Here is a 23,111-nt window from a genome sequence, read left to right on the forward strand (position 1 = left end):
GACTCTCATGTGAAGACGGGCAGGAAAGTGAAGGACCTGGTCACAGGAACAAGAGCTATGACTGGGTTGAGTTCTTTACAAGAATCTTTCCCAGAAGCTCCTTGGCAGGGGCAAGAGTTTACAAATGGAATTAAGTCATTTTGTTGCATCTACCCACAAGAGATCTTCTCTGATTTATAGTCTTCGATCATTTCAATAGCAGAGGACTGCAGAAGTATTTGACTGCTTCTTCTGAGAATAAGCCTAGTAAATGTCACATTTAGCAATTCAGAGACATTGGTTGTGCAAAAGAAAAATCTGCTTGGAGTAGGAATGTGAAGTCATTTTGACATTCTTTTACAACACAGGAGGCTGAATAGAGTGGGCGTTTAGCAGTAATTTCAAGCTTTAGGGAAACGTGGCCAGTAGAGGTATAAACTGTGACACTGTGAAGGATTGAATAGGAAGGAGGTGATTAAAATGTTAATATACATTTTCATTAAGTCTTTGAGACATTCATACAAAAATACAATGTATTATGATACGATAGTTTCCACCTTTGTAATTCCTCCCAGATTCACCTCTGATCCACCCTCCACACCCCATTTCCTCCCAACATAGTTTCCTCAACACTGACTCTCTTTCTTTTCCTCCTCCTTCTCCTCTTCTTTTTCCTTCCTCTTCCTCCTTCTTCTCTTTCTCCTCCTCCTCCTCCTCCTTTATCCTCCAGCAAGTTCAATTTTCTGTATTCTCCATATACATTGGTGTAGAGACAACTAATGGGGCCTAGTCAACATACCAGGAGTTACACCTTTAAAGAAACCTGACTCACTCTACCTCAGAAACCACCAACTGGCAATAGCTCTCCAGTTTGGGGTTGGGAACTCATGAGTTTCCGTAAAAGGAGGGGGAGATTTTTATGGTTAGGTTAAAAAAAAAAATGATAGATTGGGTTCTTTGAAAATCAACAATGATATTATTTATCATATCCTCTAAGCTTCCCTATTAAATTATTCCTTTTCACTATATCCATTCTTCATGCTCAGAGAAGGGCAGGCATCCAGGAGTCAGGCACTAGGTTAAGAATGACCCAAAACAGACCAGAACTCAGAATCTTGTTGTCGTTTCATCTCTGTTGCTGTGATAAAACACCCTGACAGAAAGCAACTTAGGGAAGAAAGGTCTTATTTGGGTTAAATCCCAGGCTACAGTCTATCACTAAGAGGGAACTCAAGCAGCTAGTCGTAGCACAATGATCAAGAGCAAGAGAAATACATTCTTGCAAGCCTACTTGTTTGATCGCCTGTTTCTGACTAGCTTTCTCCTGTTCGTGGACCTCTGCCTAGGGAATGGTGCCCCTCAAATGGACTGGGTGTTCCTATATCAATTAACAGTCAAGATAATTCCTCAAAGACTGCACACAGGTCAACATAATCTAGGTAATTCCTCACTAAGGTGCTCTTCCCAGGTGATTCTAGACTGTCAAATTGACAGGTAAAATTAACTAGCATGCCTGTCTATGTGTGTCCAGCAAGGGCTGATGTTTCCAAAGGGTCCCAGGCTGACAGCACTGTTTCCTGTGTACTCCCGTTCCCCTGACTCATCGTGAAAAATGCAACCTTACACCCTGAATATGGCAAGCTGTTTAAATTCTGGGAAAGGAATCTTAGTTAGGTAATATCTAGAGCGATTTCTTTTCAGAACGTAACCTGAACAAAACTAAAAAATAAATATCCAAATCCCACTGACTAATCTGTTGGAAAAACAGTTTTGTTTCATTTTTTTTTTCTGACAGGGTCTCTTGGTCCATATGGCTGAGATCAAGTTCAAAAGCAGGCCCAAAGAATAGGAAAGGGAAAAAAAGAAAAGACAAGAAAAAAAAAAAAGAAAGATTGGCAGGAGGCAAATGTCAGTGAGACCTGAGGCTGGAAAGAGGGCCAGATCCACAAGAGCCATTAAGTCAAAAGCAGCTTTGAAAAGACTCAGCCATTTTACACTTCAAAGATGTCTGTGACATTTGCAAGAGTTTAGGTGGAAGCAAGCGGCATTTTCAGTTTTAAGACAGTGGAGGAGTCTGGGTGGAAGAGAAATGAAGAGCACCCAGACAGTCTCCTAGGCTTTGATGCACTAGTGGGAGGAAGGGAGCATGAAGGGAGGTGGGGGTGGGGGACACACCATGATAAAATTTGGAATCCCAGAACTCGGCATTTTCAGCCTCTAGTGAGAGGCTCTCAATGCATGCCTCAGTTTCTTCTCGTATCCACAGATGTTCCCAGCCTCTGGAAGAGACCATTTTAGGGCCACTCCATTGAGAATAATGTTTGCTTCTCTGCCCCTTTCCCCTCTTGCCTTGCTTTATCTTCTCAGTCCCCATTGCTAGTCATCACACCTTAACTGCTGATCACCTGCCTTCCTCTGTGAGATTGCAAATTCTGAAGGAAGGGTCCTCTTTGTAGACACTGTGTGTTTTTCTGTCTGCTCTATCCCCGGTGTTCTCACAGTGACTCTCCATCAGTGTGTGTGTGTGTGTGTGTGTGTGTGTGTGTGTGTGTGTGTGTGTGTAACTGAATTGAGATACATCCTATACAACTATCCTTCTGCATGCAGGAATACAAAACAAGGCAGGAAGGCTGGGAAGGTTTGGGGATAAATAGCTTCCTTCCTTTCCTTTGGAAGAGACTTAAGAATACTGAAATGAAGAGGTTTGGATCAAGTGGGAACCAGAGGGCATAATCACCAAAAGATTCTTTACCCAATGGGATTGTTTTGACAGAGCTGTCTAAACTCACAAAATCAATCTTAGGGACATGACTCCAATTTCCTCCTCCTCATGTATTGCCTGTATATAGTCACAGTTAATAAAACAGAAATATTCTTTTATTCATGTAGAATTCTAGCTGACTCCTTCCTAACTTTCTCAGAGACGGCACTGACACAACAGTCTTTAGAGTTAATCCCAAGATCTAGGATTAGACAGGCTTTATCTGTCGTCATTGAAAACAAGGAGTTGTTAGCACAGGCAATACATAATCTACTCCACTTTACTAGATTTTTTTTCTCTACTAGCCCCTTGTCTAATTTCCCCAACTTGATACTTTCCTTATCTCTATTTATGTGGGAAAAATGATACAGCAAAATAGATCTGGTCAGAATCCATCACTAAACCTGGGTCCTTAAGAAAGTCTTTAGTCTTTGCTGGGTACCAGTATCCTAAACTGTGAAAGTCAGTTCCATCAGATGTCCTGGAAGGACAAGGAAGGTCTTGTCTCCCACAGGCTTGTCTAGCCTAGCCACCACATCCTCTTCTCCCTCCCCCACCCTGACCCCAATTAACTTACCTGATTCCACATACTCTTTGACAAGCACAGCGCAGTAGGGGTTCACGGCCTCGCCCTGACAAGACTGACAGGTACCACAGTCAAAGTTGGATAAACCAATTCGAAGAAATGGTGACATGGTTGTTCCCTAGAAAAGTGACAGAAGACAAAGGCTGTATTTACAGGTCCCTGAGACGAATTATTCTTAGTATTCCATCCCCACTTAGTGTTTTATCGCGGATAGCCAGCACTCCCAATGGGCCTGCTATCCATCTGAACAAATGCGTTTATTATTTCCTCCTCTGAGAAGCACATTGCTGGGTCTTTAACTGCAAAGGCTTTGGAGGTCTTTGGAAAGCCTGTGGCTAACCTCAATAGTGAGAAATAAGGGTTCATTCTGCTCAGTCACGGTTGATAGCTGCACAGCAAGGCAAACATTTTCCAACTTTTTCTTTCTTCAAATAGGTGCCCAAAGCACAGAAAGCAGAAAATGAGCTTGTGAAGACCGAGCCTATTTTAGTCACGCCAGTAAATACGACACCACAACATTCTTACGTAGTCTATTTCTGTGTGTCATGGAATTGGCTCTCAGCAGTTAGCAGCTGATCCGTATTTACTCTGGATATTTTCAATATGGTTTGCTCTTGTCAGAGACAAACACATGCTCATACAGACACAAGCAATTAAACTACTAAATGTTACGAACCACTTTAAAAACCTCCAAGCCATTGATCATTTTCTAGTTGTGCCTCACCCTAAAGGCAAAGGACCTCATAAAGGCCAGGGTTCCTAATATGTTTCCTCAGAGCTTTACATGGAAATCACCACAGTGTTGGCTATAGGTTTTAAGAGTTGGTGTAATTCTTTTTTTCAAATTTTATTTTAAAAGATGTATGGTTTTATTTACTTGTGCATCTGTGTGTATGTATGAACGCATGCACATAGCCAAGGAAGCCAGAAGTCATTCCCGACCACCCGGAGTTGGAGATACAGGCAGCTATGAGCCATCCCGTGTGATGCTGGGAGCCATCCTGTGTGATGCTGGGAACCCACCTCTGGTCCTCTGCAAGAGCAGCGTATGCTCTTTACGGCTGCGCCATTTCATTGACACCCTAAGCCTGCATCTTCACCTGCAGCTAGCTCCATTTCGGCTTGCTCTGCCACTTTCCTCAACTAAATACCTTTTCCTTTATGTTTCCCTGCATGTATATATGTGTGTGAGCAATGAGCATATATGTGTGTGTGTGTGGGTACATGTTCTTGTGTGAGTGTGTGCATGTGGCGGCCTAGAGTTGACATGGGGTGTCTTTCTTGATCACTGGCCACTTTATTTGTTGATGGAGGGTCTCTGGTTCAACCCCGAGCTCGTGAATTCCTACAGTTCTAGCTAACTGGCTTGTCCCAGGATCCCTGCCCCTGCATCTTGAGTGTTAGGATTGCAGGCTATTGCCACGCTTGCCTAGCATCCATGCAGGTGCTGGCGATTTGAGCTCCTGTCTTTGCACTTGTCAGGCAAGTGCTTGATCTATTGAGCCTGTCTCCCCAGCTCTCCCTTTTCTTTTCCCACCTGCTTCTTAAATTCCCGTAGGTCTGAAGCGATCATATAGTATCAGTAACAAAGCAGCATCCTTGCTTCCACACTTCGTGCTCTTGCTCATAGTAAAGGTAAGAAAGTAATTTTGACTTGAGTCTGGAGGGATCCTTGACTCCTCGAGCCCAAGTTACTACCACGCCGACCTTTGGTGATTTGTCATGGGCTATTTCTAGGTTAGGCTCATAACTGGGCAGCAGCAGCTTAACCTGAATCTGTCTTAGGAATAGATGAGAATCTCTAGGTTTTCCAGGGCTCATGTTACCTGGTGGAGGGAAACTCAGTGAAACTTTCTTCTCCTGGAGGTCTAATATAAGTGATGCAGATTTAGGTGTGTTTCCCCGGATTTATTTATTCTACATCCTTACCCAGAGCATTTTGACAGTTTACTCAATGCTAGTGTCTGTTTTCCAAACTAGTGAAGGGTTCCCTTTCCAAAGGTCTGGCCACAGTGACATGACAAGACATACATGTTGACATCTAGAAAATATTGAACAGGCATCGCATGGACATTTATGTCAAGAATAAAGATCTATGATCAACACTGAAGGGATGACATTAACATAGAGAAGTTCTGTGAGCTCATTTTAGGGGCTCAGAACTCATGGAGAGAAGAGGAGAAATTTCCTTGGGTATTAAGCTAGAAAGGGGAGTGTCTTGTGTACAAACAAATGTCTATGTGGCACACGTTGTCTGAGAACTGGGGTTGCCACGTTTTGTTTGGTGAATTGTAAACAATCAATTTCGCCTTTCCTCACCACCTACAACAGTCCTACACGTCACAACACGTGTGTGTGGAAGATGACAGATGCTTACTATATAGCCCCAACTGACCTGGAACTCCCTCTGCAAACCTGGTTGGCCTAGAACCTAGAGAACGTCCTGCCTCTGCCCCCAAATACTGGGGTTAAAAGCCTGTCCACTGCCCCCCATCTCATCTATAGTGAATATTCAATGCATTTTTGCCAAAGAAGTTACTTCTTAAAAGTAACAGTGCACATTGTTTCTTCTTGTGCATTTCTGGTACCTGCAAAGACATCTGACGTTCAAACTGAGCTGAGCCCAGACAGCTGTGGAGGAAGTGCACCCCAAGAAAACTTCCCAGCACCTGTCCCAGGCAGAAGACGGATGCTCTCTGGAGCTCGGCTGCTGGCGTTAGATCACCTCTCTAAGCCTGCTTGCTCCTTTGAAAGCACTGCTGTTACCATTAGCACTCTCAAAGGGCTGTGAGAATTAAATGGGCAGACACATGAAAGGTGCTTAGAATGGGATTGGCACCCAGTAAACTCTCAGTCAGTGTTAGTCATTAGTATTAAAACCCTGATACGTTTTCTAATGGTCTGTTTCCTCTTTATTGATTCGTACCAAGTAGGGCAGGAGGAGCAGATAAACAGTCTTCTAGGGGCACATATTGGTTGAATTATGTGACCAGTGTCTGCGTTTTGCTAGCATGTCCTCATAAAACCCTACATATATCTCTCTTACACTACTTACTACCCTCTGATACAATAATCTTGTTTTAACACTTATCATGATAGATAGCAGTCCACCCAGGCAATCTTCCATGCTTTTGCTATCGACGGTGAAAAATACTATCATTACATATACTCGAAATTTCTGAAGGATCTTCACTCTTCTAAGCTCATGCTGGGTGGGAACAAATTTATCTTTGACTAATAGATTTGATGCTGTACAGATCAGATATAATTGGCAGTAGATGTGAGTCTAGGCCACAGAAAATGAAAATCCTGGTGCTTAGTTCATGAAGTTCTCTTACCTGTAAAGACATATAGTGTTCAAATGGGGTGGCAGAGTTGTAGAGAAAGTCGACAGTAAAGGAAGCTTCCCAGCATTTATCATAGCTCAATGACTGGAATGACATCATCCCCATCACTACCCCCCAGTGTGTGTATGTGTGTGTGTGTGTAAGAAATTGATGTTGGTTGTTTTTTTCAATTACTCGTTCCCCTATTTTTTGAGATAAGATCTCTCATTAAACTGTGAGCTCAGAGAGCTCACCAATTTTGCTAATTTGGCTTGTTGAACAAGCCTCTAGAATCTTCTTCCTTAGTGTGTCTCCCCAGCACTGGAATTGCAAACACAGACATGACGCTTGGACTTGCTATGTAGGTGCTTGGGGTCTGAACTCAGGTCCTCATATGTGCATAACAAACACTTTACTGAATGAGCCAACTCCCTAGCTCTTAGCTTATTTTTTAACTAAAAAAATAGACAATATTTCATTGCTACACTTTGCTAAAAAAGAGTGAGAAAAATTAAAAAAAGAAACAACAACAATAACAACAAAAACTGTAGCCTAGTTAGACATGGTTGCACTTGTTGTTATTCCCAGGACTCAGAAGGCTGAGGCAGGATCCTATGTTTGAGACCAACCTGGGCTATTTAATAATGAGACCTGTTTCAAAACAACCAGACCAGCCAAATCGCCAACCAACCAACCAAACAAACAAACAAACAAACAAACAAACAAACAAACAAAACATAACAGCTTTCATTTGGCTCAAAATGTTCAACGTGCAGAAGAGAAGAGGCACTGTAATTAGAATTAAACTCGAGAATGAAGAAACCAAAGAATTTGACTTCCAAGTATAATTGCTTAGCAAAGTATAATTGTTACAATTGACTTTGCAGTGTCTCCCACAGGCTTTTATGTTGTGCTTAGACTGTGGCATTATTCTGAAGGTCACAGAGTGTTCTGAAGGTAGGGTCTGGGTGACGGAAGTTGGCCACTAGGATGGCCCTTAAGGTTATATGCATCCCAGGTTCTGAGCTGTGTTCTGTTTCCTGACACACTAAGATGTGTGTCAATAAGTCCTACTTTCATGGATGGAGCCACGAAAGCAACATTCTGATTAAATTACCCCAATGACTAAGAAAGAACTGTGAATCTTTATTGAGTAAATCATAATTCTTAGGCTAACATTTCAAAGCCTTTATGTTTTGGGCTTAATTAATGCTTTTCTCCCACAGAGAAGCAACCTGGAACTCTCTGTTTGCTGAGCACAGCCTAAATCCATCTTTAGGGCACTGTTTCCACTGTTCCTGTTTCCACATGGCCATCCTTCCCTGTTCATGCACAATGGCCATCTTTCTAGTCTTCCACCCATTAAGGGCCCATTTATGTCTCAGTTCATTAAGACTTCTTTCCCTGTCTCACCTTCATTTCCTCACTCCTACAATCTTACTCATGATAAAAACTTCATGGTATGCTTGGTTCTTTTTTCTTTGCTAGCACTAGAGATTGAACTTAAAGATTCCTTAATGACTTAATCTTGTGATCTCCTCTGAGTATCTGACATTACAGGTCTACAGCATTCTTTCCTGAGAGACTTAATGTATTTAATAAAATAAGGATTTGTGAATTTATATTCTGCCTTTAGATCTCATGAAGATACAACTGTGCTTGCCCATTTTTCCTGCTGCTTGAGGTTTTTTTTTTTAATCGTAAAACAAATGACCTTGGGACTTAAATACCAGCCGTTTATTTATTGCTCACAATTAATTGCCATCAATTAGAGATGTGCTCAGTTGGACAGCTCACATCTTATGGCATGTGGGATGGCTCAGTGGGGACAGCTAGGCCAGCTTGGCTTCTCTCTCTATGAGGTCCCTCATCCTGCTGGAAGCATCCTGGGCTTGTCTGTATGGCAGTGGCCCTAGAAGAGGGTCAGAAGGAAGCACACTGCTGAGCCTTTCAAGGCTGGATACAGAACTCAGTCAACATAGTTCTGCATTTGACCACATATAAACTGGTCAAAGAAATTTCCAGGGCAGCTTTGACGCGAGGGCTGGGAATAAGTTTTCCCAATTGGAAGATTCTTAAAGAATCTTTGGATCAGTTAAATACCTCTCTATGCCTATCTTCCAAAGTACTGAGCACTAAGTACTACAAACATTATTATTTTATAGGCAAAAACTAACACTGTCAATTAGACTAGGACCCAATGTTTTCTTAGTACCCAGAATTTTTATTTTATGTTTATTCGAAGTTTTAATGTATATGCCTTGTGAGTGTTTGTACATAGGTGGTGTATGTCTGTGTGGTTTATAAGCATGTGAATATATGGGAACATGTGACTGTACACTTATTCAGAGGCCAAAAGAGGACGTCCAGTGTCCTGCTTTATCCCTCTCTTGCCTTTTCCCTTGAGACAGGGTCTCTCCCTGAAGCCTGGGCCATGCTGGCAGCCAGTAATCCTGAATGTGAAAAGGCAAGCGTGAAGATGTCTTGTACAGGAGCAGATGTAATTTAAGGTTCTGCTCCGTGTGTCAAGTTGACCCTGAAAGGATGATCTCTATGATGCTATTGTGTCAGCAGCCCCGAAGCTGTCTCTGTGGCTATGGCTTTGCAGTCTTCCTGATTCACGGAGTGACTTCTCCTAGTTCTTCCTGCTAAGCTGTTGCTCAGTGAGGAAAATTGCACCACGTAGAACAGGGAAGCAAAAGCTGGGCCTGGACCCGAGACAAAGGGCACCTTAGTGAGAAGTTGAGGCTGAAGTCCCAGGGCACAGGGTTTCACTGTCACTTAACATTTGCTAAGATACACAGGGGCACAGGGACCCTGGGATGAGTGAAACATAAAGGTTTGCAAATGTCATGTCACCGCCAACATATAAAGTCAACTCTATCGTATTCCAACTCTATATCCCAAGCAAATGTCTGAAGCTCCATGACTTTGTTCTCATATGTGCAATACTATGCATAGAGTAGACTTGTTTCCTTCCTAGGAAGGATTCTCTGAGGGATTGAGTCTGTCCATGTTCTGAAGAGTCAAAGATTTAATCCATAGAAAGTGCTTATGAGGGGCCAGTGGCAAAGTCAGCTATGATCCCGTAAGATTTTCCCAGATGTCCTTTGAAATGCTTCCTACTAAAAATATAACTCATACCATGGATCACTTCATAAGCTTAGAAAAAGCCTAAACTACTGACCAAGCAGATGAGGTGGCCCAAACATTTATTCAAAAAACATTGGCTAAATGACCCATGGGGTTGTAAGGTGCTGTGCCAGATACAAGGGTATGATAGGGACTTAACTCTAAATAAGCCTTGATACATGAGTGTTGGCTTCTCCTCTTAGAGCGGATCAGGAAACGAAGCACTGAGAGCCTGGCCTTCACTTTCTTGCCTTCTTACCCCCTGATCAGCAGAGAGCTGTGACGTGGTCTCACAGACAGGAGAAAGAGCAGACTGAGCTGTCACCGCAGGGTACACCAATGGCAAACACTCCTGTGTTTACTGCCGACTTAACACCACACCCCACTTCCTCCTGAGGGTGGGTGACACTTTTCAGAGAAAATACAATGTTCACTGCTATCACCACAGAGAGCGGAAATAGCTGTCCTTAGATGAACTGACGGGGTTCCACAGAATAGTACTGGGTGAAGTCTCCTCTTTGCACTAGCGTGGACAGATAATGCTGATGTGGGCCGTCTCTGTCACATAAGGATGCTGCCGGTACAGAGACATGCTGGCCCAGGGAAGGGGATCAGAAGGGAAAGAAATGTGGACAGATGTGTGTGCTTGGGTCCAAGTGAATTGCCCATGTCTTATTATACTGAAATGTTCCCAATTACAAATGCACAGATTGTAAAAACTCGGTGTTAATGTTTGAAGCTTCAACTCCATGTACACTATAAAATTAGGCAGCATCCACATTTCTGGGTTAGCCTGTTCACTACTACTGACTTGGCAATTTAGGAGGAGGCCAAGATTAATATACCATACAAACCCATTGCTTAACTGTGACTGCTCCAACTTAGAGGAATCTCTACTTGTTTTTCCTCTGACATCTTACGAATTGTGGGTTGATTAATCAGTTCATCGAGGCCTAATTTCTTCTTAAACATTTTTTAGAATGACATTTAAGTTTTCTATTTGTGAATATGAGCACTACAGTATGCGTGTGGAGGTCAGAAGATCGCTTGCAGGAGATGGTTTTCTTCTTATACCATGTAGCTCATTGGACCAAATTCAAGTAGTCAGGCTTGGCAGCTCCTTTACTCACTGAGCCATCTCAGTGGCCCCCGAGGCCTAATTTAAAACATACGGAATGTGAATGGGTGTGACTGAAAGAATTAGTTTACAGTATTAACTTTAAACAGTATTAGTTTTGAGCCACAAGTATAGCAGATACCACATCCATAAAGGATGTAGCCAGAAACTAGGTAACACCTAAGATAGGTCCCTGGGGGATCCTCCAATATCAACATCACCTGACAAATATCCAGCAAGCAAACCTTCTAGCCCTCTGGACCTGCCATGTTAAAACTGTGGGCTGAAGCAAGCTGAGCTTCAGCAAAGACTCCAGATGCCTGATGCCTACTCTGGATACAGAATCTGCACTAGAGGAAACCACACGGGAGAGGCCTGCATCTTCCCATTGCTTCATTTTGCACAGCATCTAGCACAGTGCTTGTGTCTTAGGAGGTTCTAAGTCTGTGCTCCTCAACCAGCTTGTTGCTACTCCCAGTGGACATTCGCTCCAGTTTAGAAGCAGTAGACTTGGCTGTCGTAAACAGAGGGAACAGATGCTACTGGCTATAGGCAGAGGGTGTGCCTATTACTACACAACCAACCATGCTCGGGGTGGTGCTACATGTTAAATACGCCAGCATAGCTGAGGACGAGAAGCCTCCTAAATCAGTATATTCAAGCGGCAGTGGTGAGGCCATCTCCCCGGTCCATGCTCCTCATCACCGTGTCAAGTTCAGTGACTTCTGGACTCACCGTGGAGGAAGGAAACACAGGGGATTAGGATAATCTGTCTTTCTCTGTTTCCCTCATTCCCATCTCATTTGTGTGCATGGAGAACATCGAGATGGACTTATAATATGTTCATAATGAACAAGACAAAGGGTGAATCAAGTATAAGGCCAGCAACTACCCTCATTATTTTTGTTTCTCTGAGGTCATGATACTTGACAAAAGCAAGAGCTGAGTGATTCATGTTGGCTTACAGTTCCACAGTTTTAACCCATCATGGCAGGGAAGGGAGGACAGAGCAGCTCAGTGCGTGTCAGGGAAGGCATGTGACAGAGGCCACTTACATCCTGGCAGGCCAGGTACAACAGGAACCAGGGATGGGGTTTACCTTCCAACAGCTGCTCTTAAGGACCTTCTGTCAGCAACTTGCCCACGACCTACAGGCTCCACAGCCTCCCAAGTTGCATTACCAGCTGCTCCAGTTTCATTCTGTTGCTGTGACAAATACCACAAGCTAAAGCAACTTGGGGAGGAGGAGGGTTTATCTGGCTTTCACTTCCAGGTCATAGTCCCTCATTGGGGGAAGTCAAGGGAGAAAGAAACTCAAGCAGGAGTTTGAAGTAGCCATTATGGAGGGATGCTGCTTCCTGACTTGCTCACAGACTCATGCTTTCTTAGATAGCCAAAGATCACCAGCTCAGGGATTGTGCCATCTACAGGGTGCTGGGGCCTCCTGGTAGGCATCCATCAAAACTGTTCTCCCCATACCCACAGGCAAACTGATCTGGACTGTCCTTCGGATGAAATTCTCTTCTCAGTTGATTCTAGGCTGCGTCAAGTTGGGACACCAACTGAGGACCCTGAAACTGGGGGACATTTCAGATTCAAACTATATGAACAGTGAATAAATCAGAATAGAGATTCCCTAATCTCTCTCCTATTTTGAAAATTAAAAGGTCCTTGGTAGCCATTTGGTCTAGATTCTCATATAACAGATAATAGAATTGGAACTCAGAGAAACCAGCACAGGATATCCATGCTATCTGTCTGCTCTGTGACAGAAGTGGGTCAGGAGCCCAGAGTCCAACACCTTCCCACTGCCTGAATCCTATTGCTCTGACATCACTTGCCCATGAAGACGATTTAATGATAGGTTTTGCTCCTGCACGGAAGATTAGAGCTGCTTGCCCTGAAAGCCAGCCCAGTGAAAGCCTAGTTCCTTCCGTGTCTTTTCACTGCCTCTGGGCTGTCCTGATGGAAACTGTTCAACTTTGTCCCTCTCAGCTTTGATGGGCTGAAATCTCCAGAGCCATGGGTTAAAGTAAGACCTTCCTCCTTTAAGTTGCTTACACCAGGTATTCTGCCACAGTGGAAAATGTAACTAACCCAAGTGTCACAAATAGATTTCCTAAGAAAAACAAAGGCACCTAAGCTCTCATAGAAAATGGGATTTTTAAACTTTGGTCCTTCACCTCTGAATTTGATAAATACCATTCTATAATAACAAAGTATTTGAATCATAATTCTTGCTAAAGCACAATCTAGCCTATGCTCTATTTGCCTTTTTATATTCCTCACAGGAATAAAGCCACGATTTCAGGAGCATTGCCTAGATTTGTTTCATTTAATCTATCTTTATCTTATGGAGCAAGTTTACACCCGAATGGAGCAGAGAAGTGCAGAGGGTTCCCACAAGCCCCGTTCCAGTCACACACAGTTTCCCCCACCACCCATATCCCTACTAGAGTGATACATTGTCTCAATTATCATCACCACATAGAAGATACAGTTTTCAATAAAGTTCATTCTTGGTGCTGTATGTCTTATGGGTTTGGAAAGACAAATAAGGCCATGTTCCTACAACAACAGTATCCATATGGAACATTGCTACTGTCCTAAAAATCCTTTGTGTTCCACTTAATCATTTCCTCCTTTCCACCAGTCCTTATAGACAGAGAAAATTCTATGGAATTAGTGTTAAAAGAGGTCAGATAAACAGAATAAAATAGAAGATCTGAAGCAGATTAAGATGTATTCATATGTGTAGGCAGGTTTTGTATATAATTAAAATGACACTTTAAGCCAATAGGAAAGGGAAGGTTTGTTGGTAAATGGGACTGTGTCTTCTGATTGAAGGCTGTATCAAGGTCAACATCAAATTAAAAGTTGGGTGGATAGAAGATATGAAGAAATGAAACCAGTCAACCAGGAAAAGTTCTAGATAATGTAGATTAGTGATTAGAATCTTTTGGAACTAGGGAGAACTTTCCAGATATGACACGACAGAGAAACTCCATAAAGAAGAACCTGTCAGCAGTATTTTATGTAAAAGCTAGTTGTGATGAACACTAATGAAGCATTTTCAATGACAGACACATCTTTGTAAACCATGTGGCTATACTCTTGACTCATCTGTGTGACCATCAGTAAACATCATAAAAAAAAGTATAGAACAAGCCCCAACAAGGCAACATATGAAAAATGGTATGAATAGCTAGCTAATAGAACACAAAGAGTTCAACTTTGCTGGAAATCAAAAATATGTAAATTAGACAAGTGCAGAATCCCATCTCTATAATTCCAAAACTTATAAAGCTCTGAAAATAGAAAAAGATTTATCTTGTGAAGCAAATTAAATTTGTAACAAGATTATACATGAGACAAATGATTAATATGACCCCGTGTGTAGTTTATTGGCAATATATAATATATAACTTTATCATCCTTATAACATATGGGTCCTGAAGCAGATCTGGCCATAAGGGATGTGTACAATCTCTGTAAGAGAAGATATGGGGACTTGTGTGTGACTCATCTATTAGCCTATACACTGCTCTTACAGAAGGCCTGAGCTCAGTTCCTAGCACCTACAAGGGGTGATTCACAAATGCCTGTTCCTCCAGCTCCAGGGAATCTGATATCCTCTTCTGGCCTCGGTGGGCACCCACACAACACATACAAACAAACACACATACACTCAGTATAATCTTCTAAAAAGGAGAGGAAATATGTATTAAATAATTTAAATACTATAGTTAAATAATAAACAATAAGGTATATTTGTGGGGATATATTTGTTGCTGAATTATTTCATAATAATAACACTGGCATGAGCTTAATGTAAAAAACACAGCATCGCTTAATCAAATAGCCTGTACTACAGTGGTTTATTTTACAATGGACTAATTATAACTCATTGAAGTAAAAATATTTACACAATATGGTTATATCATAGACATAGTAACCATAGTATTTATAATAAGAGCTTATTTTTAAATATACATGCATTAATTTTAGTGAGAGAACGTTTGGACCAAAATGTTATCTTAGATGGATTTGATTTTCGGTGATTTTAAATGATTATTTTTAGAGTCCACAGTTCTAATTCTTAAAAATTATTAGAATAAATATGTAGTGAATGAAAGTTGAAATGGATATGACACACAAGGAAGAAATCTAAAGGGGGGAGGAGGGGAAACAAAGGGTAATGGAATTCATGTGGCATGAAAGCAAAGGGCCCTGCAAACTCTGGGAGAAAAGAGGCAAGGAGGATGGGGGATGGGAGGGACAAATGAAAGAAAAAAAAACAATTTAGTTTATATGTGAAAACGCATTCACGAAACCTATCACTCTGTATGCTATCTTAAAAATCATTAGAAAAATCTGTTATTGCTGGGTACAGGCAGGTGGATCTCTGTGAGTTTGAGGCCAGCCTGGTCTACAAGAGCTAGTTCCAGGACAGGCACCAAAGCTACAGAGAAACCCTGTCTCAAAATAAACAAACAAACAAACAAAACCAAAAAGAAAAGAAAAAGTGATTATTGTTACAACCAAACCATATTTATAACAAAGAGGAAAATTCTTTCCATAAGAATTTTTTATTACGTCATCGTACCACTTTTGTCAAGTAGAACGGACCATTCCCATTAGAAAACAGAAAGAAATGAAGTGCTCAGGAGACTTCTCAAGGGACAGCTTCTGCTCCTGTGGAAGTGGCATGGCCCAAGTCCTCCAATTCCAGTTCTAGCCTGTTTTCCCTGTGAGACCAGCTTATCCAGTGCCAGCTCACATGCTGCACCCATTAAGATCTCCAGCTTTGATAAGAGTTGGCTTGACAAGTCACGGCTGCAGTGAAGGCCGGTCCATCATGAGCTTTCTGTGGAAAGTTATTCAGGCAGCACCCGGATGTCAGAACCATAGAAGAGTCCTCCAGGCCTCCCAGTAGGAAATCCTCAGTTCAGAGAACTGAAGTCATCCTCAACTTCAAACTACCCAGATCAGCAAATATGTTTCCCTATAGTAATGTCATCCTCTGTGCTGGGTTCACATATGATCAGTTTTTAAAGCATTACATGGAGAAAGGGTTTATTTGGCTCCGAGTTCAAGATTGCAGCCTGTCATTGTGGGAAAGACACAGCAAGGGACGTGTGAGAACCGGTCATGTTACATCCACAGACGAGAGTAGAGAGCTATGGATTGATGCATACCAGTGCCTGGTCAACTTTTTCCTTAATCCAGGGCTGGGAGTTCAGAAACTGATGCTAATGCAGCCCAGCCCAGGCAGGTCCTCCAACATAAATCAGCATAATAAAGACAATCTCTCACAGACATCACGGACCTTTGCTAACCCTTCTTTCTAAAGTTCATCTTTTTCTAACGAAGAAGGAATTTTTATTAATCTCTACCCCAGCTTGCCTTTTAGAAAAAAAAATGTGGTAATAGGGGCTAAAACTTCTGCTATGTAGTCAAAGTAATTTTCCTAGTCTCCCGTTTTAGTGCCTCCGTGCCTCGGAGGGGCTGCTCTTGCCTCTGTCTTACAGATGGAGACCTTGACTCAGAAAGATGAAGCTGTCTGCCCGCTTCTGCACAGTGTCACAGACAAGTGAGAAGTGAGACCCAAGTGCCACAGAAACTCCCCCAGGCACGATGGAGCAAATGTTCTTCCCTCCCTCGGGGTCTATTCTGGAAGCTTACAGTTATTTGATCTTCAGTAAGCTAAGTGCTATTCTATAACTAATTATTTTTAATTACATCCCACTGAGGGAGCTGGGTTGAGATCTTTGCCTGGGCTCTTTGGGCTCCCACTGTGTGCTCCGCAGCTGTTCCTTCTAGCGGAGGCCTGGTGATTAAAAGATGATTGTTGTCTTCCGCGGTGATTATTCACCTCACAGGCTTCCCTAGCCTTCTCCAAAGAAACTGTCACCCCAGCTGCTCCCAATGACGGTGCCACACCCTGTCTCCAGGTATTCGCACCAGATATCCAGGAAGTACAGGGCAGATCACACTGTTTTCTCTGGTTCAGCTTCTGCCCTTCCCCATACTTCTTCCCCCAAAGGCTTTTGCAGCTGAGAGCTCCCTCACAGGGGATGTGGCAATAAAAGGCAAGCGATATAAATGGGAAGTCTAGCTTTTAGGCAAAATGGCAGGGGGGGGAGGGGCGGGGGAGGTTGGAAAGCAAATTCTCTGTAGAAGTAATTTGCTCAATGCCTCCAGGAGCCACTTTCCCAGGCTTCCAGTCTTCAGCACCTGGCTGAAGGACCTCTTTCCCCGATTCCTGCTGTTGCTCCAGGGTGGAGGAACACTTCAGACTGGCTCTGTGCTTGAGTCTGGAGGCAGCAGAGTTAGAAGGAACGGGACTGCTAGACTAACCTGTTCATTCCAGCATTCAGTTATTTCCTTGCTGGGAGTCTGGTGGTGAGCTCGGGAAGCCAGGCTGCGTGCAGACTGGGGCCGAACAATCTACTTTGGAGCAACCTTTTAGGAGAGAGGAACATTTAGCCTTTTAGGAGAAACATTTCTGCTGTGAAGTGTGAAGCCTAAATCCTTCATTCCTATTTGGTAGCACTGCTCAGTTGGAAGGACAATGGGAACGGCTTAAGAGCAGGACTTATTTGCACTAGTTTGTGCCCTCAGAATATCCAATCATCATTTAAAAATGGAGAATTTGCTTTGTGGTTCCATACCCTTAATGCTATCAAGGTCCTCTGGCTCTCTAATCATGGCTCTATGGAAGGTCAGAGGGTTTTGAAATGCTTATCGTTTTCCCCGTATATCACCTTTTCTACTAATATTGGCGTTGTCACCACGCTATGTTGAAAAGGTGTCTAAGGGCAGTGGCTTTGCCACTGTGGATCCCTCAATTCAACAAGGGCTCTCATGCTGTTCCACCAATGTCTCTTCATAATAAACACGCCCAGCCCCTCTAGTCAGCTTTTCTTTCTCCACCTTTCTGAACTCAATGATTGCGGTCACCTTCGCACAGGTACAAGAGCTGCACAAAGTTCTCTGTGCAGTCGCTACTGTCAGGGTAGTGAATTTAGGCTTCATAGGTTTTATGTTGGTGACATACACTGAACATAAACTTTACCATGCTACTCTTTGAAGTTCACAATTCAATGACCCTAGCGTGTTCATATCCCGGCCCAATTACCGCTGCCATCAGTTTCCAGAACATCCTTATTATTCGAAGCCCTAACTCTGTCCTATTGAACACTAATACCCACACCCCGCATAAGCCCTCCACACTGCCATTCTGCTTCCTGACCTGATGGAACTGGCCTCTCTAGGTTCATCATGTATGTTGGAATTTTTTTTACCTTCACATATGTATTTGGGGTTCATCTGTTTTGCAATGTGTGTGTGTGTGTCTTCCACGTGTGTGGAAGCCAAAGGTAAACCTTGAGCTGTTCCTCAGGGTATTGCCCACCTTGTCTTTTGAGATCGGATCTCTCATTGGTCTGGAACTCACCAATTCAGGTAGGCAGGCCAGTCAGCAAGCCTAAGGGATTCACCTGTCATTTCCATCTCCCAGCTATGGCACTGAATGCGCACCACTAAGCTTGGCCTTTTCACACAGAGATCCTCCTTGCATAGCCATCATCTTACTGACTGAGCTGCCCCCCAAGCCTCTGCTCCTCTCAAAGGGTGAGTAATATCACACTGTGGATAGGCCAATTGACTTGTCTGTTCTCCTCTTGATGAGCTCTCCTACTGTGTGGATGCACTGTGTGTGTGATGGTGACGTGAAGACTGGGGAGCAAGCACCCGAGTCCCCGTCTCAGTTCTTTGGGGTGCACTGAAGAACGAAATGGCTGGATCAGGAGGTATTCTGTTTAGCTGTGCAAGGAACCGCTGTGCTGTTTTTGGCAGTGAATGTGCCCTTTATGTTTCCATCAGCAAGGCATAGGTTTCTGTTTTGTACAGCATCCACCCTTATCTACTTCCTTCTTGGTAACACAGTTGCTGCGATAGTCAGGATGCATAACTCGTTCTGATTTATATTCTCTAAAGGCTCAGTGAAGGCAGACATTTTTCTTTGTGTCCACGTGCTTATAAAACATAACCAGAATAATCAATGTTCTTCAGATATTGTTTGAACAGAAGGAGTAGAATCCACTAGAGGTTCATCAATGCAGGCAAAGAACAAATGGATTTTTGGGAAGATTGTATCCAACAGTTAACTCTTCTGGATATAGGAGCTGACTAAATTCCTGTGTCCTGTCCACCATAATATTCTAAAGTCTTAGTACCCCGGCATGCTCATTTTTTGGTAAAGATCTATTTTATTTTTATTTATGTATGTGGTGTATGTTGGTGCGTGGATATGTGCATGCGTGTCAACAGAGTCCAGAAGGGGGGATCTGCTTCCCTGGAGCTAGAGTGGCAGGTAGCTCCAGACATGGGTCCTGCTTTGCTCCTGACATTTTGGAGAGCTGAATCTGGATAAAGTCTTGCACTAAAGCGAGACCTCACTTTGGCCTTCATCTAGTTTACCAGTGGCCTGTGTCACCATCTGGCTCTAGCGTCCGGCTGACCCATTTTGTTTCGTGTAGTCGGCTGTAAATTTGGCCTGATTTCTTGTCCTCACTCCAGACTTAGACGCCTACAAACGCTAGTGGCTGAAGCAGAAACAAGGACTGCGGGGTGGATGTTGATTTCCAGCTCAACGAGATTTAGAGTCAGGATGGGAACAACCCTTTGGTCAGGTCGGTGAGGGATTTTCTAGATTAGGATAATCGAGGTGGAAGGAGCCACCCTAAATGTGGCAGGTAGCGTTTTATGGGCCGAGGTCCAGGCGGAATCTAAAGGAGAGATCAGGTCACCCGCAGCATTCATCCTGGCTGCTTCTGACTGTGGACCCATGTTGAGCTGGCAGTCAAGGAGCCTCAAGCTCGCGCTGCCGTGGCTTCCTTGCCATGATGGGCTGTACCCTCACGCCATGCCTGCCGAGGAAACCTTTCTGCCTTGAGCTGCTTTCCTCAGGTATTTTTCACAGCAACAGGACAAGTGATTACAGCAAGTCTTGAATCGGACTTACCTCGGAAGACCTCCAATTTCCTAGATTTGGAATTGGAGCTTTGCTTCCTAAGTACTAGCTACAAAGTCTCACGTTCCTGCCGGGAGCTAGTAAATATTGCTGTGAGATGGAAGCAGACTTTCATTACTTAAGAGCTCGCTCATCCAGTGATTCTACAAAAATGGAAATCTGGTGAGGCTGAGGTGAATGCTAGCATATCTAGGTTGAGTCTTTTTCATTATTACCGTTTATGCATTTCTTAAAAAATAAATAAACGAAAATTCTCCTGTATGCTCCAAGCTGTTACTCTTTTGGGTGAAGTTCTAGACATTGTTATTCAGTATTCCCGTCTTATTTATTCTCAGGTTTGTGTTGCATATTAAAACAACCTCCAAGCCTTCCTTCTTCAAATGAGGTAATATCTACTCTTTGCACATTCTCCAAAATATATTCATATTTAACTTGCAAATGATTTTTCCTATTCTCTAGGTCATATCTCATTGCTATATGAATTTATTAAAATGCTGAGCTCAAAGCAATTCTGCTCCATTAGGTTTAAAATCACTGGCTGGGAAGATGGCTCAGTCAGTAGTGTTTTCTGGGCAAGCATGAGGACTCCGGTTCTGTTGCACGGTTCTAATTCCAGCACTGAAGATATAGAGAAAGGTAGACTTCTGGCAAGTTCCGGGTTCAGTGAGACACTGTGTCTCAAAAAACGATGTGGATAGCCACTAAGAAAGACATCTAAAATTGACCTCTAGCCTTCACATATATACACACACGCATGCACATACACACACACACATGTAGATACACATACATGTACACACATACATGCATGCATGCACGCACGCACACACACAATAAATAAATTTAAAGAAATTAAGACAAACAGATAAACACAACAGCTCCAAGACAAACCATGAGGATTTGAAGCCTAGAATCCACAAAATCAGATTGCCGACCTTTCCTGAAATAAGAGTGAGCATGATTTAAATTTAATTTAGGATTATTAGTTACACTTTTACACTACAGCTTGGAGAGGCAACAGGGATGTGACAAGGTCATTTTCTTGCTTCTTTTCCTTTGAAATCTAAGCTCAAAAGGCTGTCTATGCTGTGCCTTCCATAGGTATTTGCAGGAATACAAGAGGGATGCAGAGACTCTATGAACATGGACAATACAAATTCCAAGGTAACAGAAGGTTTATGTCAAACAGACAAGAAATCCCTAGCAGGTCAGAAGGCACAGGGCTATAACCTTGGCTACTGTAGGGGCAGAGGGTGCTGAGGCAGGAGGATCACAAGTTTGGGGCTGTCCTGGTTTGTTTTCTTTTGCTATATTGCTATAACAGAACACTGACTGAAAGCCATTTGGGGAGCACAGGCTTTCTTTGGCTTACACGTCCCCATCGTGGTCCCTGAGAGAAGTTAACACAGGAACTCAAGCAGAGCAGGAACCTGGAGGCAGAAGCTGAAGTAGTGACCATGGAGGAGGGATGCTGCTTACTGCTTTATCCATCATGCTTTGCTTTTTGAGCAATCCAGGACCAGAGGAAGGAGGAAGCACCACTTACAGTGGGCTGGACCCCCACATCAGTCATTAATCAAAAAATATGTCCCCCTGATAGACAGGCCAGTTTCTCAGTTGAGGTTCCCTCTTCCCAGGAAACTCTCATTTGTGTTAAGTTGACAAAAAAAAAAAATAGCACAAGGCTCTATGAGGGATGTAGAGCAAGACCTTATCTTAAACTAAAAAGGAAAAAAATGTAAAATCAAAGCTGTGGCTGCAGCTCAGTGGTAGAGTTCTTGCCTACTATGCCAGAGTCCCTGGGTTCAGTCCCTCAGCAACACACACACACACACACACACACACACACACACACACACACACACACACAGCTTCCCAAAGCTAGAAGGAAACTTTGTCACCTAAGTGTCCTTTACCAGCATGCAATTCCTTCTTAAGCCTCTGAGAAAATTCACAGGTTGGGAGGTGAGCTTCTCTGGAGCCCCACTTATGGGTCCTCTGGAGAGAGTGTAGCTCTCAGAGTAGGCAGGAAGCAGGGCACCTCTCCACCACCTTTGAAGTACGGTTCTCAGTTAGCCCCACAGTTCCTGTGTTTCTGTGTGCTGTGTAACTGGTGAGCTCACATCCTGCTTTGTGTACTTTTGAAAAGAAAGAAAGAAAAAATGTCCCGCTGGTGGAGCCGAGGGGTGTTGAAAATACCCAGCTGCGGCAAAGTCATACTCAATTATCTGTCCTTGTCTGTGAGTTCCAGCCAGGCTTCTGTATCCAGGTGGAAGAAAAAATAAACAACACAATCTGTGGAAAGGTGGAGAGGCAAACACGAGAAACCTGTCATGGCTATAAGGACCTCTCTCTGCCCTCCCCAGACTCTCCAGTCCCTCTTATTTCCATCAAATGAGTTCAGAGGACACATAGAACCCAGCACAGAAGATAAATAGAACTCTTAGAACAATATGGAGAACTCTTGAGGGTGAGAGTAGACAATGGCCAAGAGACCACAGTAAAGAAAAGCACTGCCACCCTAAGAGCCCACAGTGGTCAGAGACCATTGCTCTTGCCTCCATTTTTAGGTGAGCTTTATATATTATTTCTAAAGCCCCTAGAGTGGTGGATTTCCCAAGGGCTAGTTTCCTGCCCAAGTGAGAGGCCCACTTGCGTGAATTCTTAAGGAAAGGGACAATGGATCTTTGTTCTTTAGCAGAAAGCCCTCCCGCTTGATAACAATCATGTGATCTTTTGCACAGTCTAGGACATTTCCACTTAGGGCCAGAGACTGCACCCAGACCACAGTCTTCGGATCTGTGACCAGAGCCATGCAATTTCAGTTCCTGGGTTGATAAACTGCTGATTGTACGGGAAGGGGTACAACCTTTAAGGCAGCTCATACCTGACTAGCTACCACCATCATCATGACTAAATCACCAGGTATCTTCTCAAAAGAAGAGTTCACGAGCATTTTAAAGTCGGCATCAGCTCCTGTCACTCTTATCTCTAAGAGAGAAACTAACCGCTACTCTGTGGTTACGTGAGTAAAGCGAACACATGCCTCCAGACTCCCAACACACCGTCATCCAATGAACTTCCTCCTAACAAAGCAGGCTTGCTGACAAGGCTTCCCATGGAGCTGTTCTTCAGAGCTACAAACTCAACAGGGCTGAGGTGCTGTGTGGGAA

The 23,111-nt window shown here is 43.3% G+C and overlaps 1 protein-coding gene across 5 annotated transcripts in view; it reads right to left on the minus strand.

The window, feature by feature from the left end:
* Positions 1–23,111, minus strand: part of Prkcq (protein kinase C theta) — a 135,089-nt gene that overhangs the window by 80,281 nt on the left and 31,697 nt on the right. For 3 of the 5 annotated variants that reach the window (XM_075970339.1, XM_075970338.1, XM_075970337.1), the window contains exon 2: positions 3,318–3,444. In XM_075970339.1, coding sequence (XP_075826454.1) covers positions 3,318–3,435 — 118 coding nt within the window. In that variant the 5' untranslated portion in view covers positions 3,436–3,444. Of the gene's footprint in view, positions 1–3,317; positions 3,445–3,666; positions 3,763–17,261; positions 17,367–23,111 lie in introns of those variants that run through there. The other 2 variants (XM_075970341.1, XM_075970340.1) reach the window with 2 other exon arrangements.

This window comes from Microtus pennsylvanicus, chromosome 4 (genome assembly GCF_037038515.1).
Source record: "Microtus pennsylvanicus isolate mMicPen1 chromosome 4, mMicPen1.hap1, whole genome shotgun sequence".
Classification (NCBI taxonomy): domain Eukaryota; kingdom Metazoa; phylum Chordata; class Mammalia; order Rodentia; family Cricetidae; genus Microtus; species Microtus pennsylvanicus.